The 14288-nt window shown below is 39.6% G+C and overlaps 2 protein-coding genes and 1 long non-coding RNA gene across 3 annotated transcripts; 1 reads left to right on the plus strand and 2 right to left on the minus strand.

Moving 5' to 3' along the window:
* Window positions 1-470: 470 nt before the first annotated feature.
* Window positions 471-6056, minus strand: LOC135640191 (uncharacterized). Its single transcript, XR_010497201.1, has 3 exons — window positions 5916-6056; window positions 2385-2798; window positions 471-933 (listed from the first exon to the last, which is right to left on the minus strand). It is a non-coding gene; the product is annotated as an uncharacterized LOC135640191 (long non-coding RNA).
* A 330-nt stretch (window positions 6057-6386) lies between these two features.
* On the plus strand, window positions 6387-8426 carry LOC135640190 (patatin-like protein 3). The gene is made up of 3 exons (XM_065154418.1): window positions 6387-7298; window positions 7699-7761; window positions 7844-8426. Exons 1-3 carry the CDS (start codon window positions 6387-6389, stop codon window positions 8183-8185), a joined length of 1317 nt encoding a protein of 438 aa, XP_065010490.1. The 3' UTR covers window positions 8186-8426.
* A 1168-nt stretch (window positions 8427-9594) lies between these two features.
* Window positions 9595-14255, minus strand: LOC135641698 (cadmium-induced protein AS8-like). The gene is made up of 4 exons (XM_065157339.1): window positions 14149-14255; window positions 12460-12706; window positions 10309-11563; window positions 9595-10211 (listed from the first exon to the last, which is right to left on the minus strand). Exons 1-3 carry the CDS (start codon window positions 14248-14250, stop codon window positions 11286-11288), a joined length of 627 nt encoding a protein of 208 aa, XP_065013411.1. The 5' UTR covers window positions 14251-14255; the 3' UTR covers window positions 9595-10211; window positions 10309-11285.
* Between the last annotated feature and the right edge of the window lie 33 nt (window positions 14256-14288).

Below are 14288 nucleotides of genomic sequence, written 5' to 3' on the forward strand. Positions count from 1 at the left end.
TCTTCTCACATTGTCGATTCTATTGATAAAAATATAACATGTATTGTTACATGTGAAAAATAACATTAAAATGAGACAGTACTATTCAATTGCTCCACCTTTTTTTTTTTTCTGTATCTACTAACGGTTTTGTTGTTGAAAAGTAAAGCACTCCATAAAAAGAATCTCTTGTGATCCTACTTCCTCCTCATCCGTAGATTATTATAGAGCTATTATTTTCTTAATTGTTGCTTTCATAGAAATTATGAAAGAAAAAATTAATATCGATGAGAATAGCATTACAAAATTATATTCTTAATCATATTTTAACATCATTTTCTTCTCACACGTGACAATACGTGCGATATTTTCATTAACAGAATCGACAACGTAAAGAGAAACATGATTAAATATTTTTTAAATTATAAGTATAGAGTTCAAAATATCGAGGGTAGATGATTAACTATAAAAATAATATATAATTAGCTCTTAATCTAATGACCAACACTTTTCACAGGGTAAACAGTGCACGGATAACTAAACATGCTTGGTTAGTGTCCTCCACGGCTGCAGTTCCAATCGAGTCGGGTCACTGCATTGACTCCAGTTGACCAGGTCAAAGAGAGAGGACAACTGACCACGCCACTCAAATTACATGGGAATGCAAGACAACACCATCAAGTATGTCGAAGGTCAAAGAAGCCGATGACTACGGCCTGGAAGTTGCCATGGCAAATCTTGGGACCCATGTCGTCTAAGCTTGTGCCAAGTTTCTTCTGCTGCTGCTGCATTCTCCACAGCGAGTCGCTTTTGGAGCTCCAGCGGAAGAAGAGGTCACAATCTCACCAACTGTTCGTTGGTGACAACCATAGCAGTTAAAACTGTAACTTTGGACAATCATTCATTGATGATGCATTCATCCTTCTGTTTCAGATGCCATCGCAGACCATGTTTCTGTCAGAAATCAAACCGTTGCATGTTAGATAGCCAGTCAATCCATGCATCAGACTTGACACAGTACCACCTACAATGATAGATCACCTGTATAGCTAGCTGTAAGGCCATAAGAAAAGGATGACTCAGTGCACAAGGCTTTTATTGATTTGTCATGTTAGGAGAGTCATTGTATACATCACAAAGCAAAGAAAGAGAAAGAAGAAACTCTAGTAGTTAATATCAACCCTAAGCACATTCAGATCTTTCAGCAATGATTAATTCATATACAAGTCGTACAACTAAAATAACAAGACAACAGACTGAGCAGTGAAAGTTCTTTTTCTTTTAGATCAGGTGAAGGACTGGCTAAAATCCAGAGGGTCTCATTGAAGGGACTAAATCTAGGAAACAGCAGTTCCAGCTAGAACTGAGCTGTCTCATCCACTGCAATTAAGGCTATGCAGCATCCGTGTATCTTCTTACTGCATTAATAATTGATGTGTGTACATCTCCTACTAAACATTCAGATCTTCCTTCCCTGATAGGTGCCATGGTTCTCTGAACTAGAACAAGCAAATTATTGGAAGGGGCCTCCAGTAAAAGAAAAAGATAATTACAAGTGGGGCACAAGGCTATATGAAGACAGCTGTATGTAGATATGGAAAAGACATCAACGTCTCTTGGAAATTTAATGATAACTAACTAGGAAACATAAAAATCTTGGAAGCACCAAAAAAAAAAAGTCCTCATGCAAATAAATAGAATCGAGTTGAAGGTGAAGCAAACCAATATGAAAGAGTTACCAAAGTGTTTATAACATTCTTTGCCACAAAGCTTTGTTCTATCAAAAAAGATGCAGCTATCAGATCAAGTAGTTATTTTGTTTTGGATCACAGGAGTTCCACCAAATAAAAAGATAATCAAAGAAGAGGAGTAAGTGAAGCACAGTGGGTAAGCTTACATATGTCACCTATTAGCAAGGATAATAGGTGAAAGAAGCTAAACATATGTCAATCCCTGAAAAGGTCTTAGTATTGCTGTCTCTTTTTTTGATACTCCCCCAGAAACTCTTTTATATCTTAGCTTTATCTTTTGCAATAAACTCACCTGCATATATACAATTGGGTTCCAATAATAATATAAATAGATTGGGTTCCAATAATCATATCTTTAGCAACCAAAAAAAATGACATCATGCAGGACATGGAGTGCCTCAATAATAAGTATATATACACAGTTTCTAACATTGTTAAATGATAAAATTGTTGTAGTTCTTAACATAGTATCGAAATGAAGGTTGCTTTCAGATCAAAAAGAAAAAAAGGAAAAGAATCCAAATGGAAAGCAAATATAGCAGACAAAATTCTGATCCTTAGCAATTAAAATGATTAAAATGTTATATAACTTGCGGAGTTCTAACCTTCATGCCACATCTCAGAAAATGTCAGAAAGCCTCGAGAGACACAAACCTGTAAGATGGACAGCAAACTTGCTGAAAGCCTGGCAGTGGCAGGACTCATAGATGTCATTTATGCACTCTGTCGAATAGCTATATCATTCTGCTGTGATAAGTCGATGAAAGAAAGTGAGGACAAAGGTTTATTAGCTGAATGATTTCGCAATGGTATGATTGCGTAAGAGAAAGAAACCAGAGAAAGGTGGAGTAACTCCCTCTGCTATAAACAACCAAACATGATGTCCTGGAGCTTGCTGTAATTACACCCTTTCCTCCTCAGCCTATTGAATTGCTTGGTCGATGCCGCCTTGGATGAACGGTTGTCATGAGAATAATTGAGGAGTCCCCATAGTGTAAGTGGTGCAATAACCTGGTCCTCTGATGCAGCATGAGAAGTAATCCACTGTGAAGGTACATTTCTCGAGCACTGTGGGTAAGAATTGACCAATATTAGACTTGTGATGCATATCAATATATCCATTACAGATGCCTTAAACTATTGTAATAAATTAATCCTTCTCGGATCATTTTCATCTCAGGAAATTGTTCTCACAGAGAGAGACATTATTCTGATTTCTTTATCAGATGTAGCATTGGTATACTGAACATCTTATTTCTGCAAATGAAATCAGGAGAATCAACATATGATGGAACTTCCTGTACAAAAGTGTAAATGATGAAATTTTTGCAATAGAAAGGTAATGCAATCAGGTGAAATATATGGAAATCACAACAAACTAGAGAGTGATCCAAGGAAATCACATGGGAGGAACAAAAAGCTTTGTGAAGATGTATGTCTAAGTGGTGGTCCAGGACAAAGTGGTGTGGATATGATATCCTGATTACCCAGCAACAGTATTAGGAGCTAAAAAGCCAATTCTACACAAACTAAAGCTACAGATTATGGGAAGCATGATGAGAACCATAAACCAGGACAAAACGATTGACCAAAAGTGCCTTTGTGTGGCAATTCCCAAAGATACTTGCTCATAAACCGGTTATAATCAGTTAGAACAGATGTCATTTTCAGTTTATGATTACCATTTATTTTCCAATCAACTTAGAGTTGGACATTCTTTGTTTAATTTATGCAGGTATAATAGAGCTTTTTGCCTACATGAAAGCAAACACAGGTCACTTTCAAAGGATCAATTCTTCTGTATAAATAATTACTAGAGGATGTCGTGTTCAATGGATGCTCATGTTTGAAAATGAGACAATAAAGTTCTCAATGACATCAACTTGCAGTGTTTTTGATAAGGATAAGGTTAGACTATTCTGCACATGAATGCAACTCCTATTGCTTTTCTCTTTTCAACCAGTTCACATTTCCAAGGTTTGTTTATGTAGAAGAGACGAAGTTAAGCTGTTGCAATTTTTATTCAACTACGGTTTAAAGTACATATCATGCCATCCAAGTTAATATCTGACCCAATCAAGCCTAAAACCTTGCTACTGTTCACATCATAAAGGGTAGTGAAGTACCAGAAAATATACCTAATTACTCAATAATTTTTTTTACCTCTAGTGGTAATCTGCAATCACAATTTAGAAATTTCATCTGATGCTGTATCTTATATTTAGCCTGGAAAATGCTAAGAATTATGTCATGCTCATGGCAACAATTTAACTTCAAAATTTTAACCTAGCAGCTTAATCACTATGTATGCCTCTGTCTCAGATTTGACACTTCTTGGAATTATTCAAGAACTATCTTCTTCAATTGCCATGCTACATTACCTAGCACTCTTGTTCTCATACTTTTGATCGGTTCTGTGGACAGTATATGTGCACCATCATATGACATCTGAACTCCATAACAAGCATCATTGTCGGTGGACACAAAAGTTGTGTGACATAGAACACTCTTGATGACTACCATTCTGTTCCCTTTTAGCTCAAGAAAACTTTTTTCTTTTTCTTCTCACTCACTCTTGAGCAAATGATATCCTCATTTAACTCCTTCCTTGAGTGCAAACATGTCCATCCTTTGTAATGTAATAAAATCAAGACTTATTCCTCAAAAAAAAAAAAAAAAAAAAGCTCAGTGCTGTAATGTAAGACCACAATGATTATAAATTCATTTAGTTCTACACTCAAAGCAATCCCAGGATGTGTCTTGTTATTATCTTACTGGCTCCACACCTGCCATGAGTACCAAGTCATAGGAGTTTCTTCATTCGCTAGTTAATTGCACTAGTAAAGCCCAGCACCAACCTTTGCGTGAAAGAGTAGCTAAGCACTTAAATGACATTCTCCCTTTCATCATGAGATGCATAAACAAAAGATGAAGCACAATTTCATGTCAGCAATACATAACTAACTGAAGCACTCTTCAGACAGAAAAAAAATAAAAGAGAGGTCGGAGGGTTCATGCAGGAAGAAGCCATAAACATAGAGATGCAACGTGTTAGAAAGACATTGATATCTACATTATCTTGTAGGGCTAATTAACAAGTCCATGCCCTGCGTGCTGCCAAGACAAGTTCTTGAGGAATTAAGTGGTTGGTCCCAAGAAGCTCTTCCCCTCCTCATTTTTTATCACACCATGCTCTGCACCAACCCTTCATTCATCCAACTATAACTCAACAAGAGGAGACTTACTAAACTTTAATTGATATACATAAACCTAACACCCAACCACATGTTTAATGCAGCATATATAGAACAGGGATTAATCGACAATATCAGAAAGTCTGGTCATATGTTATAGGTATATGAAGTGAAAGTCGTTTGGATGCCAAAGGGTGCATAAGATATAATTTGGACCAATTTCTTGCATGCTAAAAACATGCACTCTATGGATCATGGTTGGCGAAGAATTTTTTTTTTTTTCTTTTGCCTTATCCTTTGAAGTTGAGATGGGTGAAGTACTAAGAATTGGATGTATCCTTGATGCCATATTATACTGAGTCCTTGTTGTTTTGCTCCCCATCAACCCTCCAAGAAGTGAAGACCAAACACCCAGCAGCTTCCAAACTAATAAGAACAAACCCCTTACCAACTCATATGATTAATGCCAAAATTCAGTACACTCAGTGACCACAGGTAAAGATTGCAATTTCACCATTTGAGCATGAAAAGCCTATAATTCCTCTAACCTTGTGACAAAATCAAGAAAGTGAAAGAAAGGTCTATAATTACTCTTTAAGATATTCTAATAGTATAAAATTAAACAAAGCTAGCTGGTAAAAGCTTGCATAGTTTCGGAATAATTAACCATATTAATTGTTCTAATCCAAAACTACCTTACAAACAAAAGATAAATTTATATTCTAAAGATGCTAAACACTAACTTAACCCTTCTTAATCCTATAAATTTGTGATGGATCATAAAGATAAGAATCACAGGCATTAACAACAACAACTGTAACAATATTATTATAGAAGACATTAAGGTGAATCTCATTTTTAGTGTTTAGCTAATAACCAAACTTGCTATGAATAAAGATACAAAATAACTAAATTAGGCAGCTTCACGAGAAATGAAATGCCAGGATAATTATTAAACCCCAAGTAATTAGAAATATAAGGACGAACTTACCCTTTTATATTGTTTTCTTCTTTTTTCTTGTAGAGACCGGCCTTCAGCCATCCCATCTCCATCGTGCGACCACCAGGGCGACCCTACCGATACCGTCGGTGGCCGCACAACCCGGAGTGCTCCCACACGTGCGAGCCCGTCTCAATTCCTCGCCTATTCCTCGCCGCATGCCCTGCGCCGACCCGAACTAAGCACGCCCCACTTTCCTCCCACTTTCTGTGGCACATACCCTTGTCTCCGATCCCGACCGTTCGTATCTCATCGAACGGTTGATACGGTGCCGTACGGGAGTCACCCCCACGAGGCCTCGCCAACGTTCGCCGTGTTGACGCGCACAACCTGCGCGGCGTCCTCCCTCTATTTAAGCGACGCGAGTATGTCTTCGCTTCCCCAAGTCGAGACCTCCTCCTCCTTTCCGTCTCAGATAAACCCGGTCCGCATCGGTTTGGTCTTGTTCTCGCTCCGGTAACGATGGCGTTTGTGGACTCCGACAAGCTCAGCTACGAGATCTTCTCCATCCTGGAGAGCAAGTTTCTCTTCGGCCTCGACGACCACAACAAGCTCCTCTTCCCCTCCTCATCTTCCCCCTCCTCCACTGATTCACCCCGGACCCCCGCCGGTGCCGCAGGAAGGGTCCGGATTTTGTCCATCGATGGTGGAGGCAGCCCCTCCGACGCATTCCTCGCCGCGGCCGCCCTTGCCCGGCTCGAATCTTCCCTCCGCCGCCACTCCGGTGACCCATCCGCCACCGTCACCGAAATGTTCGACGTCGCCGCTGGGTCTGGTGCGGGCGGCGTCCTCGCCGCGATGCTCTTCACCAGGGGTCACGACGGCCGCCCCCTATTCTCTGCCGCCGACGCGCTGCAGATCCTCCTCGCCGAGAGCCGCCGCCGGGGCGACCGGGGTTTCGCTTCCAAGAGGGGCTTCCTCCGTGGGGTGTTCCGGCGACCGGGGGGTTTTCTCCGGCGGATCTTCGGCGACGCGACGCTGAGGGACACCATCAAGCCGTTGCTGATACCGTGCTACGACCTCGCGACGGGTGCGCCGTTCCTCTTCTCGCGGGCGGACGCCGTGGAGGCCGATGGGTACGACTTCCGGGTGTGGGAGGTGTGCGCCGCCACGTGCGCCGACGCGGGAGCCGCGGCGGTGGAGCTGCGGTCGGTCGACGGGCGGACGCGAGTCGCCGCGGCGGGCGGCGGAGTGGCGATGGCGAACCCCGCGGCGGCGGCCATGACGCACGTGCTGCACAACAAGCAAGAGTTCCCCTTCGTCGCCGGAGTGGAGGACCTCATGGTGGTCTCCCTCGCAGCCTCCGCCGTGGCTCCCTCCGCAGCGGGGACCGCAGGGCTCGTCAGGATCGCCGGCGAGGGCGTCGCCGACATGGTAAGGAGACACCTCTCTCCTCTCGCGTCTTTCATCAGTGGCCAACGAACCCAGTCCAAAAACTAATCATCACCGATCTCATCGTCAAAACAATCTGTGATCAAAAGATTAGACGGTCCAGATTAACCTTTTATCTAACTAACTAAATATTATTCCATTAAAGTTCCTTATAATATATATATATACACAAAAAATTTGGAAAATAAATAATATAGCATATATATCCCTTCAAATATTAGAAAATTTCATATATGCCACTGTCTTTAACACAATAAAAAGATGGTTCGTAAAGAAATATATAAAAATATTTACAATATTTCTAATATTTTTGACATCCAATGCAGCATGTTGTTATCGTTTATACTAAATCAAGTATGTTCTTCCTCTGTAATCTGATCAGGTGGATCAAGCGGTGGCAATGGCATTTGGAGACTGCAGAACAAGCAATTACGTACGCATCCAGGTACACTTTCGACTTCTGCTGACAGCAAATCGTCACATCCATTAGATAGCTGTGTTCATAGCTGATGAACTCAATTTTCCAGGCTAATGGATTCATGTGTGGAAACTGCACGCCAAGGATGGCGAATCCGAAGAACCTGATGGAAGCAGCAGAGGACATGATGTCACAGAGAAACGTGGAGTCGCTGCTCTTCCGAGGGAAGAAGGTCTCCGGTGAGACCAATGCCGAGAAGCTCGACCGGTTCTCGGGCGCGCTCATCAAGGAGGAGGAGAGGAGGAAGAAGAGCCCGATTCCGACGGTGGTGGTAAAGCAAGTGATGACCCCGAGGACCTCGTCAGCGACTAACATCACCACCGCCACCACTGTCACCACCACCACCACCACCACGTCGACGACGACCACATCCACTTCTCCGGACCATTAGATCGAAATAGAGTAGAGCAAAACATAGTTGGCAAGAATCTTGTAACTCTTTTTTTGTGTTGCAGACTTCCTTGGTAGAGGATTTGACATGGGAAGTCAGTTTGTATGAGTTGACCTTGTTGACCAAGGATCGGGCAAGTCGTACCGCAGCTTGTCATGCCCATCGAAATCCTTCTTCGAATGACTTAGTTGATGTTGTTGTGCAAACATAAAAATCACTTCTAGATCATAGTGTTATTGGACATTACTGTCTGCAACTTTGGTTCAGATTCATCGATTTTAACAATACCTGCTTGTTGATCAACAAACATAGGAAAAAAATCAGTATTTCCCATTAATAATCTTACTATGATATCAAGGCATAATCTAAATAAAATTATAATTTTAAGTGAGAGTCTTACTCGACCAAAAAAGTTATTTTTATGGCTCGAATCTTAACCACCTAATGCACAACATAAAACAAGGTTAGTCACCTTTCTAACCCATGAATTGTTGATGGGCTCAACCTTTGAACTTTCATGAGGCTTGGACGAGTACGAAGCACTTGTGAGCTTGGACAGAGGAGGAGCCACAGCCAAATGCATGAGCGAAGGAAGCTTCTCCCAAGTTGCCTTTGGTCAACTTTGGTCCTCTGATTCCACAGGTACAAATCCAACATGTGGGGACTTAAAAGATGAAGTGCAGGGAGAATCTATATCACTGTTTGATACTCTGTAATCTGTAACAACAGCTCATCAGTTGTTGGCAATTCATCTAAGGAAAGATTAAAACAAACTTGATGACCTTGTTTAGCTCATCTGCCATTTGATTGATATGGTTTACATGTTCTGCTATTATGAAAATTGCGAGATGATTGAAGCCTGTGGATTCCCTCAGATCTTTCTGCGGCTATATAATTTGTGCTGGAACATTGATTTCCTTCTTCATTTATACACTGATGTTATACTGTTGGCATGTGATGTACATGCCATGACAACTCCTTAGTCTTCTGATTAATCTTTAATGTTCTATACATGTATGTTTAAGCCTTGGATTCCTTCTTTGTAGGTAGGGGGAGAGAGCATGCAGCAGATCTAGATCTTACTACAGCTAATTTATGGTACAACAATGTTTTCCTTTTCATTTCTGCATTAAAATTTAACATGCAAACAGCATATTGTAATCTGTGCTGTATGTATTAGACAATAACAGTTGTTGCATAATCATATAGCTACCAGTGGAGTTAATTCTGATAATAATATGATATTAGAAGCTCATGCAATCTACCAATGCTCATCATATTCTATAAGCAGCAAAAATAATACAACCCAGTACAAAAGTTTGAGATAGATGTAAACAAAATTTCTATGATGTGCCTCTTCAATTTTGTGAAATATCAGTCTCATGCATCACATCAAATCAAGGAAACAATTGAAACAAAGTGTACTCCTTTTCTTCAACATGTATATCGTGTTATCCATGGTAGCAAACCTGACCTAAACAGCACTCATAGTTAATTGGAATATGAAACAGAGACCATGCACCAATAAAAGTCTGGTGAATAAGACAAGATTGCATGCCTGCTCATCACATGGATAGATGTGTTCCAAACCTAGTAGATCGTAATCAATGATCTCTCTTAACTGGTTCTGTGGCTGGCACCTGGGAACTTGTGGCCTTAAATTAGCATAGTCAAGCTGCAATTGTTATAGTGTTCACCTCCAAAAGAATGAAAAGACACCAGTGGTAGCTGCTGCAGAACTTTCTTGGTAACTAACCTTTAGTCAACCCTGGTCTCGAAGATTCCGCAGCTGACACCTCCAAGAGTAAAACAAACCTATTTGTGTGATCCAATGGACAGAAGGATCTGTGCAGTTTTGCTTCTTCCTATACTTTTGAGCCAAGGTGATAAAAGTGTGATGGAATCTCTGCATGCTTACACATCTTATGGGTACAGGGTCTTCTTTTATGTTTCTGTGAAGTATTGTTGCATGTTCACCATTTATAAGAAAGCTCCTCTCCAATCATGTTTGTCAATGGCTGTAGATCTATTGATCAAAGCATGTTTAGTAAATTGTTCTACTTGCAATGCACATAGCTCAACTAGGTTCTCAAACAAATAGATGGTAAACATAATTAGGATACCTTGAGCAGTACATAATTGTAGAGGAATCCCCTTCACTTCAGTTGATATTGGAGACCTTTAGCAGTCTCCCTTATCCCTTTCAAAGCCCATTTGCATTCAGCTTGTTCCATGGAAGAAGCCTGAAAGACAGCAGCAAGCAGCCCCTGCTACACTTACTGTAATATCTGATGACACAGCCAGCCCCTGCAACTCCTACACAGCAGATGAAGACTGAAGGGAGACACAGCCAGGCTGACAGTTAAGAAATGCTCATTAGCCGAAAAAGGATGAAACTTAACAACACCAGAAGGGAATTACTGCAAGCTGAGGTGATTTGCAAAGCCTTGTTTAGCTCTTTGGAAAGAGGTTCCTGAGTTAAGATGAACCTATTTCTCAGGATTATCTCGGTGGTTGATGGTTCACATAATGATCATTAATCTACTTGCTAAACTAAATTAACATCTGCAATTATTTACAATAGGAAACTGCAAGAAACTATAAGTATTATTTATCAGTGTTCATCGGGGAGTTTTGTGATGCGAATACACCTTCAGCAACAGGGTAGATTAAACAAAAAACTAAGGAACTTTTTTTCTACAAACAACATGAAATATGTTATAGCAATATGAAAGCGAAGTGCCCTGTTAGATATGGTTTGAAACACTTAAACATAGAAAAATCACTGTTTAGCTTGTTTGAAATTTTTTTCAGAGATGAAAAATTCACCTAACAAGCTTATATAAACATTCATGTTTACCGCATTTCAGATTTTTGGAAGATGGAGCATTGGTATAACAAATGACATCCTATGAATAAACATGGAAATACTTGCTATGCCTAGAATTCTAATGCTCTAAAGTTGTCGGCAGAACCTACAGACGGGCTCCTGTAAATTACATCGTGACAGAAGCACAAGTCCCTTTACAAACCTCTCAACTTCAATTGTAATAAGTTAAAATTTAGCTGCTGATACAATTTGAAACATCTTGAAGCCTGACTATGTAGCTTTCCCAGGTGGCCAGAAATTATCTTTGAAAGCTTCTAAACATTCCAAAGTAGACTGAATATGCTTTGATACAGTAGTGTTCAGATTATTCAACCCAGCTCTCTGTACACAAATGTTTGACTTAAGCCTTGAGAGCCTCCAACTTGTTTCTTTCCTCAAGAAGGATATATGAGGTGCAGTGTAGTTTAAACTGTCCTCAGCAACACTCTTCATGGTTGTAAGTGCATAAGATCTTGCAGAATCCAAAGAACCAATTTTTGTTGTAAAAGCTGAAAACAGGAAAAGTGAATTACTACTACTGCATTGTCTCCCATTTTTCTTTTTTGTGTGTACATTCCATATATTAGTTATTTCTATACATCCAGTAACTAAAACAATGGCAATAAAAAAGAGAGAGTAGTTGTAACAACATATTCATGTAGCATACCTTGTCTTCAGAAAAATTCTTTCAGTTGAAGTTGCACCTGCTATTTCCTCTCAAATAGGGCTAGATAATGTAGATGCTAGCTCAAGAATATATGTGCATTTTGAATTTATTTCTACTTATAATACAGTTATGCCACTGTCTAAAGCATCTGCTAATGCTCACCACAGAAACACGACATCAGCATTTAACAGTAGCCATGTAATTCTTATCTTAAAGTATTTGGTTAGTTATGACGAAGCCCTTGAAACACATTTCTCCTCTAAGCTTGGCTTAATAGTTGATCCCAAGAAAAAGTTGAAATTAGTTAACATTCTTATTTGATCCAGTATTCCAGCAAATGATTCACAATTCCAATGGGCAGATGTAAAGGCTAAAAATGGATTGTCAATTATTTCCATCCTTACATATACAGTTGAAACAAAGCCCATGGTGATCTACATACTAAAACTCATATCCATGTATATCCATGACAACAGCAAAAAGACTACCACTTAAACTCATCCAATGCTCAGATAAAAAAACAACAATATATGAAAATAAGAATATCATTTAGAGCTATAACAGGGAGATCAAATTGTATAGTATATCAGATGAGTAGACAAAATACAAGATTATTGGCCACAAGACAACCAGAATGATACCTCATAAACACAAGAGTGATAGATGTTAGGTAGCACAAGCTATAAAATGACATAATTAATTAAAGAAAGAAGATCAATATAAGCACCACCAACATACCATTGTATGCGATTCGGGTAAGGCCATCTTGTGGAAGGCCAATGCCAATGCCAACCAGTGTAATACCAACACTGAATCCTGCACCACAGCCTGCTCCAACATATCCAATGACCTCAGGACCAAAGCCAGGACCCCAACCTACACCGCACCCAATACCTATCCCCATGCCCCAAAAGGTGCCGACAGTAGGGTGCACGGGATTCCATCTCTGGTATCTTCTAAAGAGTCCTTTTATTATCATTAGTAGCTGCAACAAGGGCCAAGAACAGAATGCACATCTTTCAAACGAAAAGAAACTCAAGAATAAAATCATGATAATAATTATGTTAGGATTAATTTAATGAAAGAAATACCTTGTTTTTCTAATAAGATGAATCAACAATATAAGAGAAGAGAGTGGCTGAAAAGAGAATAAATTTATGAATCACAGCAATATTAAGGACTTGTCTAACATATATACAGTCTCCTTGCATCTCCATGACAATTAAAATTATCAGGCTAGATTGACTGAGTTGTCATATAAAGAACTTGATAACCTAAATATATTATTTTTGACACAAAGTTATTTGTTTCTCATGGTGATAATAACATCCATCTATTGATAAATGGTTGTCTAGGCAAAGGCATTCTACAACTGGGTGTGTATGAAAGCAATATGACTATATATATACCAACATATACATATATATAAATCAATCGTTTGGGCAAGGGATTGAAATTAAACCTAAATGTCCCAAAGGCCAAAAATTTTGAGACATGTCAAAGTAATGGGCGGGGATTAAGTTCTACTGATATACTTCATTTCCAGCACAAAGCAGAAGTAGCAGAGGCTGCAGGTCTATCCACAACGTGACACCCTGCTAATATCTTGAATGTCTTATGTATAACAATTCTTCAAGTCAAATTGTGCACAAAGTCGATTTGACACCTAGAACTAAAAAAACATCAAAGGGAACGTTTATTGACAGTGTCTACTGTCTATGATACAGTAGCTTATTAAGTTCCAAAAGTGGACATTAAAGTGAATCATCAAGCAAAATTAGAACTAGAGCTCTCTAGGACAAAGTCTCCTATCTTATCAGGTGAAACAAAGGTTACTGCATCATCCTTGTCCTCCACAAAATTTCACAATAGCATCTTTGTAACAAGACAATCAAAGTAAGACTTTTATGTGACCGAATAAATTATCAAAGTTAATTAAGAGGATTTCATTTTTTCACTCCAATACTTCGCAGTCGAAATGAGACGAATAGCAAAAGATCAGTCTCCGAAAAATGATATAATACAAATACGAAGCCCAATTTACATCAGGGGAATTTTCAATGAAAATTAGCTTTGTATTAGAAGGACCAATTGCCACAGAAGTGGAACAAAACTATGGTGGAGAAACATCTTCATCAAACAAAATATTTTCTTTGTGGTGAGGCATTTCAATAACTGATCCATACCCTTCTGATCACACAAGGATTTCGCTTAACCAAAACAAAAGAAAACCAAGATCAGATTAACAATGTAAAAGAAAGCCAAAAAATTCTTCACATCTTCTCGTTACATCATAAAGAAGTGTTTTTGGCGCATTTAAGACGACTTCATGCGCAGTGAACACCAGCACGACGCGTAACTCTGAGAATGCGGTGGACAGGAGGAGAAAGAAAGAGATGAAGCCAGAGAAAAATATAATCTACTCACTAGATTTCGATCACCATGGAGATCTCTGTTCTTGGATCCGACTTCGGACACGTGACTGTCGCAGAGCCGAGCAGGACGCCGGCGGTGCCCCATTTTATCCATCCGCCGCTCGCGTGTTGTTCCTACTCCCATATATTTTG

Source organism: Musa acuminata, chromosome BXJ3-6 (assembly GCF_036884655.1).
Source record: "Musa acuminata AAA Group cultivar baxijiao chromosome BXJ3-6, Cavendish_Baxijiao_AAA, whole genome shotgun sequence".
Classification (NCBI taxonomy): Eukaryota; Viridiplantae; Streptophyta; class Magnoliopsida; order Zingiberales; family Musaceae; genus Musa; species Musa acuminata.

Coding starts and splice junctions, on each gene's coding strand:
- LOC135640190 (XM_065154418.1), top strand. CDS start 6,387: ATGGCGTTTGTGGACTCCGACAAGCTCAGCTACGAGATCTTCTCCATC. Junction 7,299..7,698: donor GCGAGGGCGTCGCCGACATG/GTAAGGAGACAC, acceptor TAATCTGATCAG/GTGGATCAAGCGGTGGCAAT. Junction 7,762..7,843: donor GCAATTACGTACGCATCCAG/GTACACTTTCGA, acceptor TCAATTTTCCAG/GCTAATGGATTCATGTGTGG.
- LOC135641698 (XM_065157339.1), bottom strand. CDS start 14,250: ATGGATAAAATGGGGCACCGCCGGCGTCCTGCTCGGCTCTGCGACAGT. Junction 12,707..14,148: donor TCCATGGTGATCGAAATCTA/GTGAGTAGATTA, acceptor CCCTTGTTGCAG/CTACTAATGATAATAAAAGG. Junction 11,564..12,459: donor TACCCGAATCGCATACAATG/GTATGTTGGTGG, acceptor TCCTGTTTTCAG/CTTTTACAACAAAAATTGGT.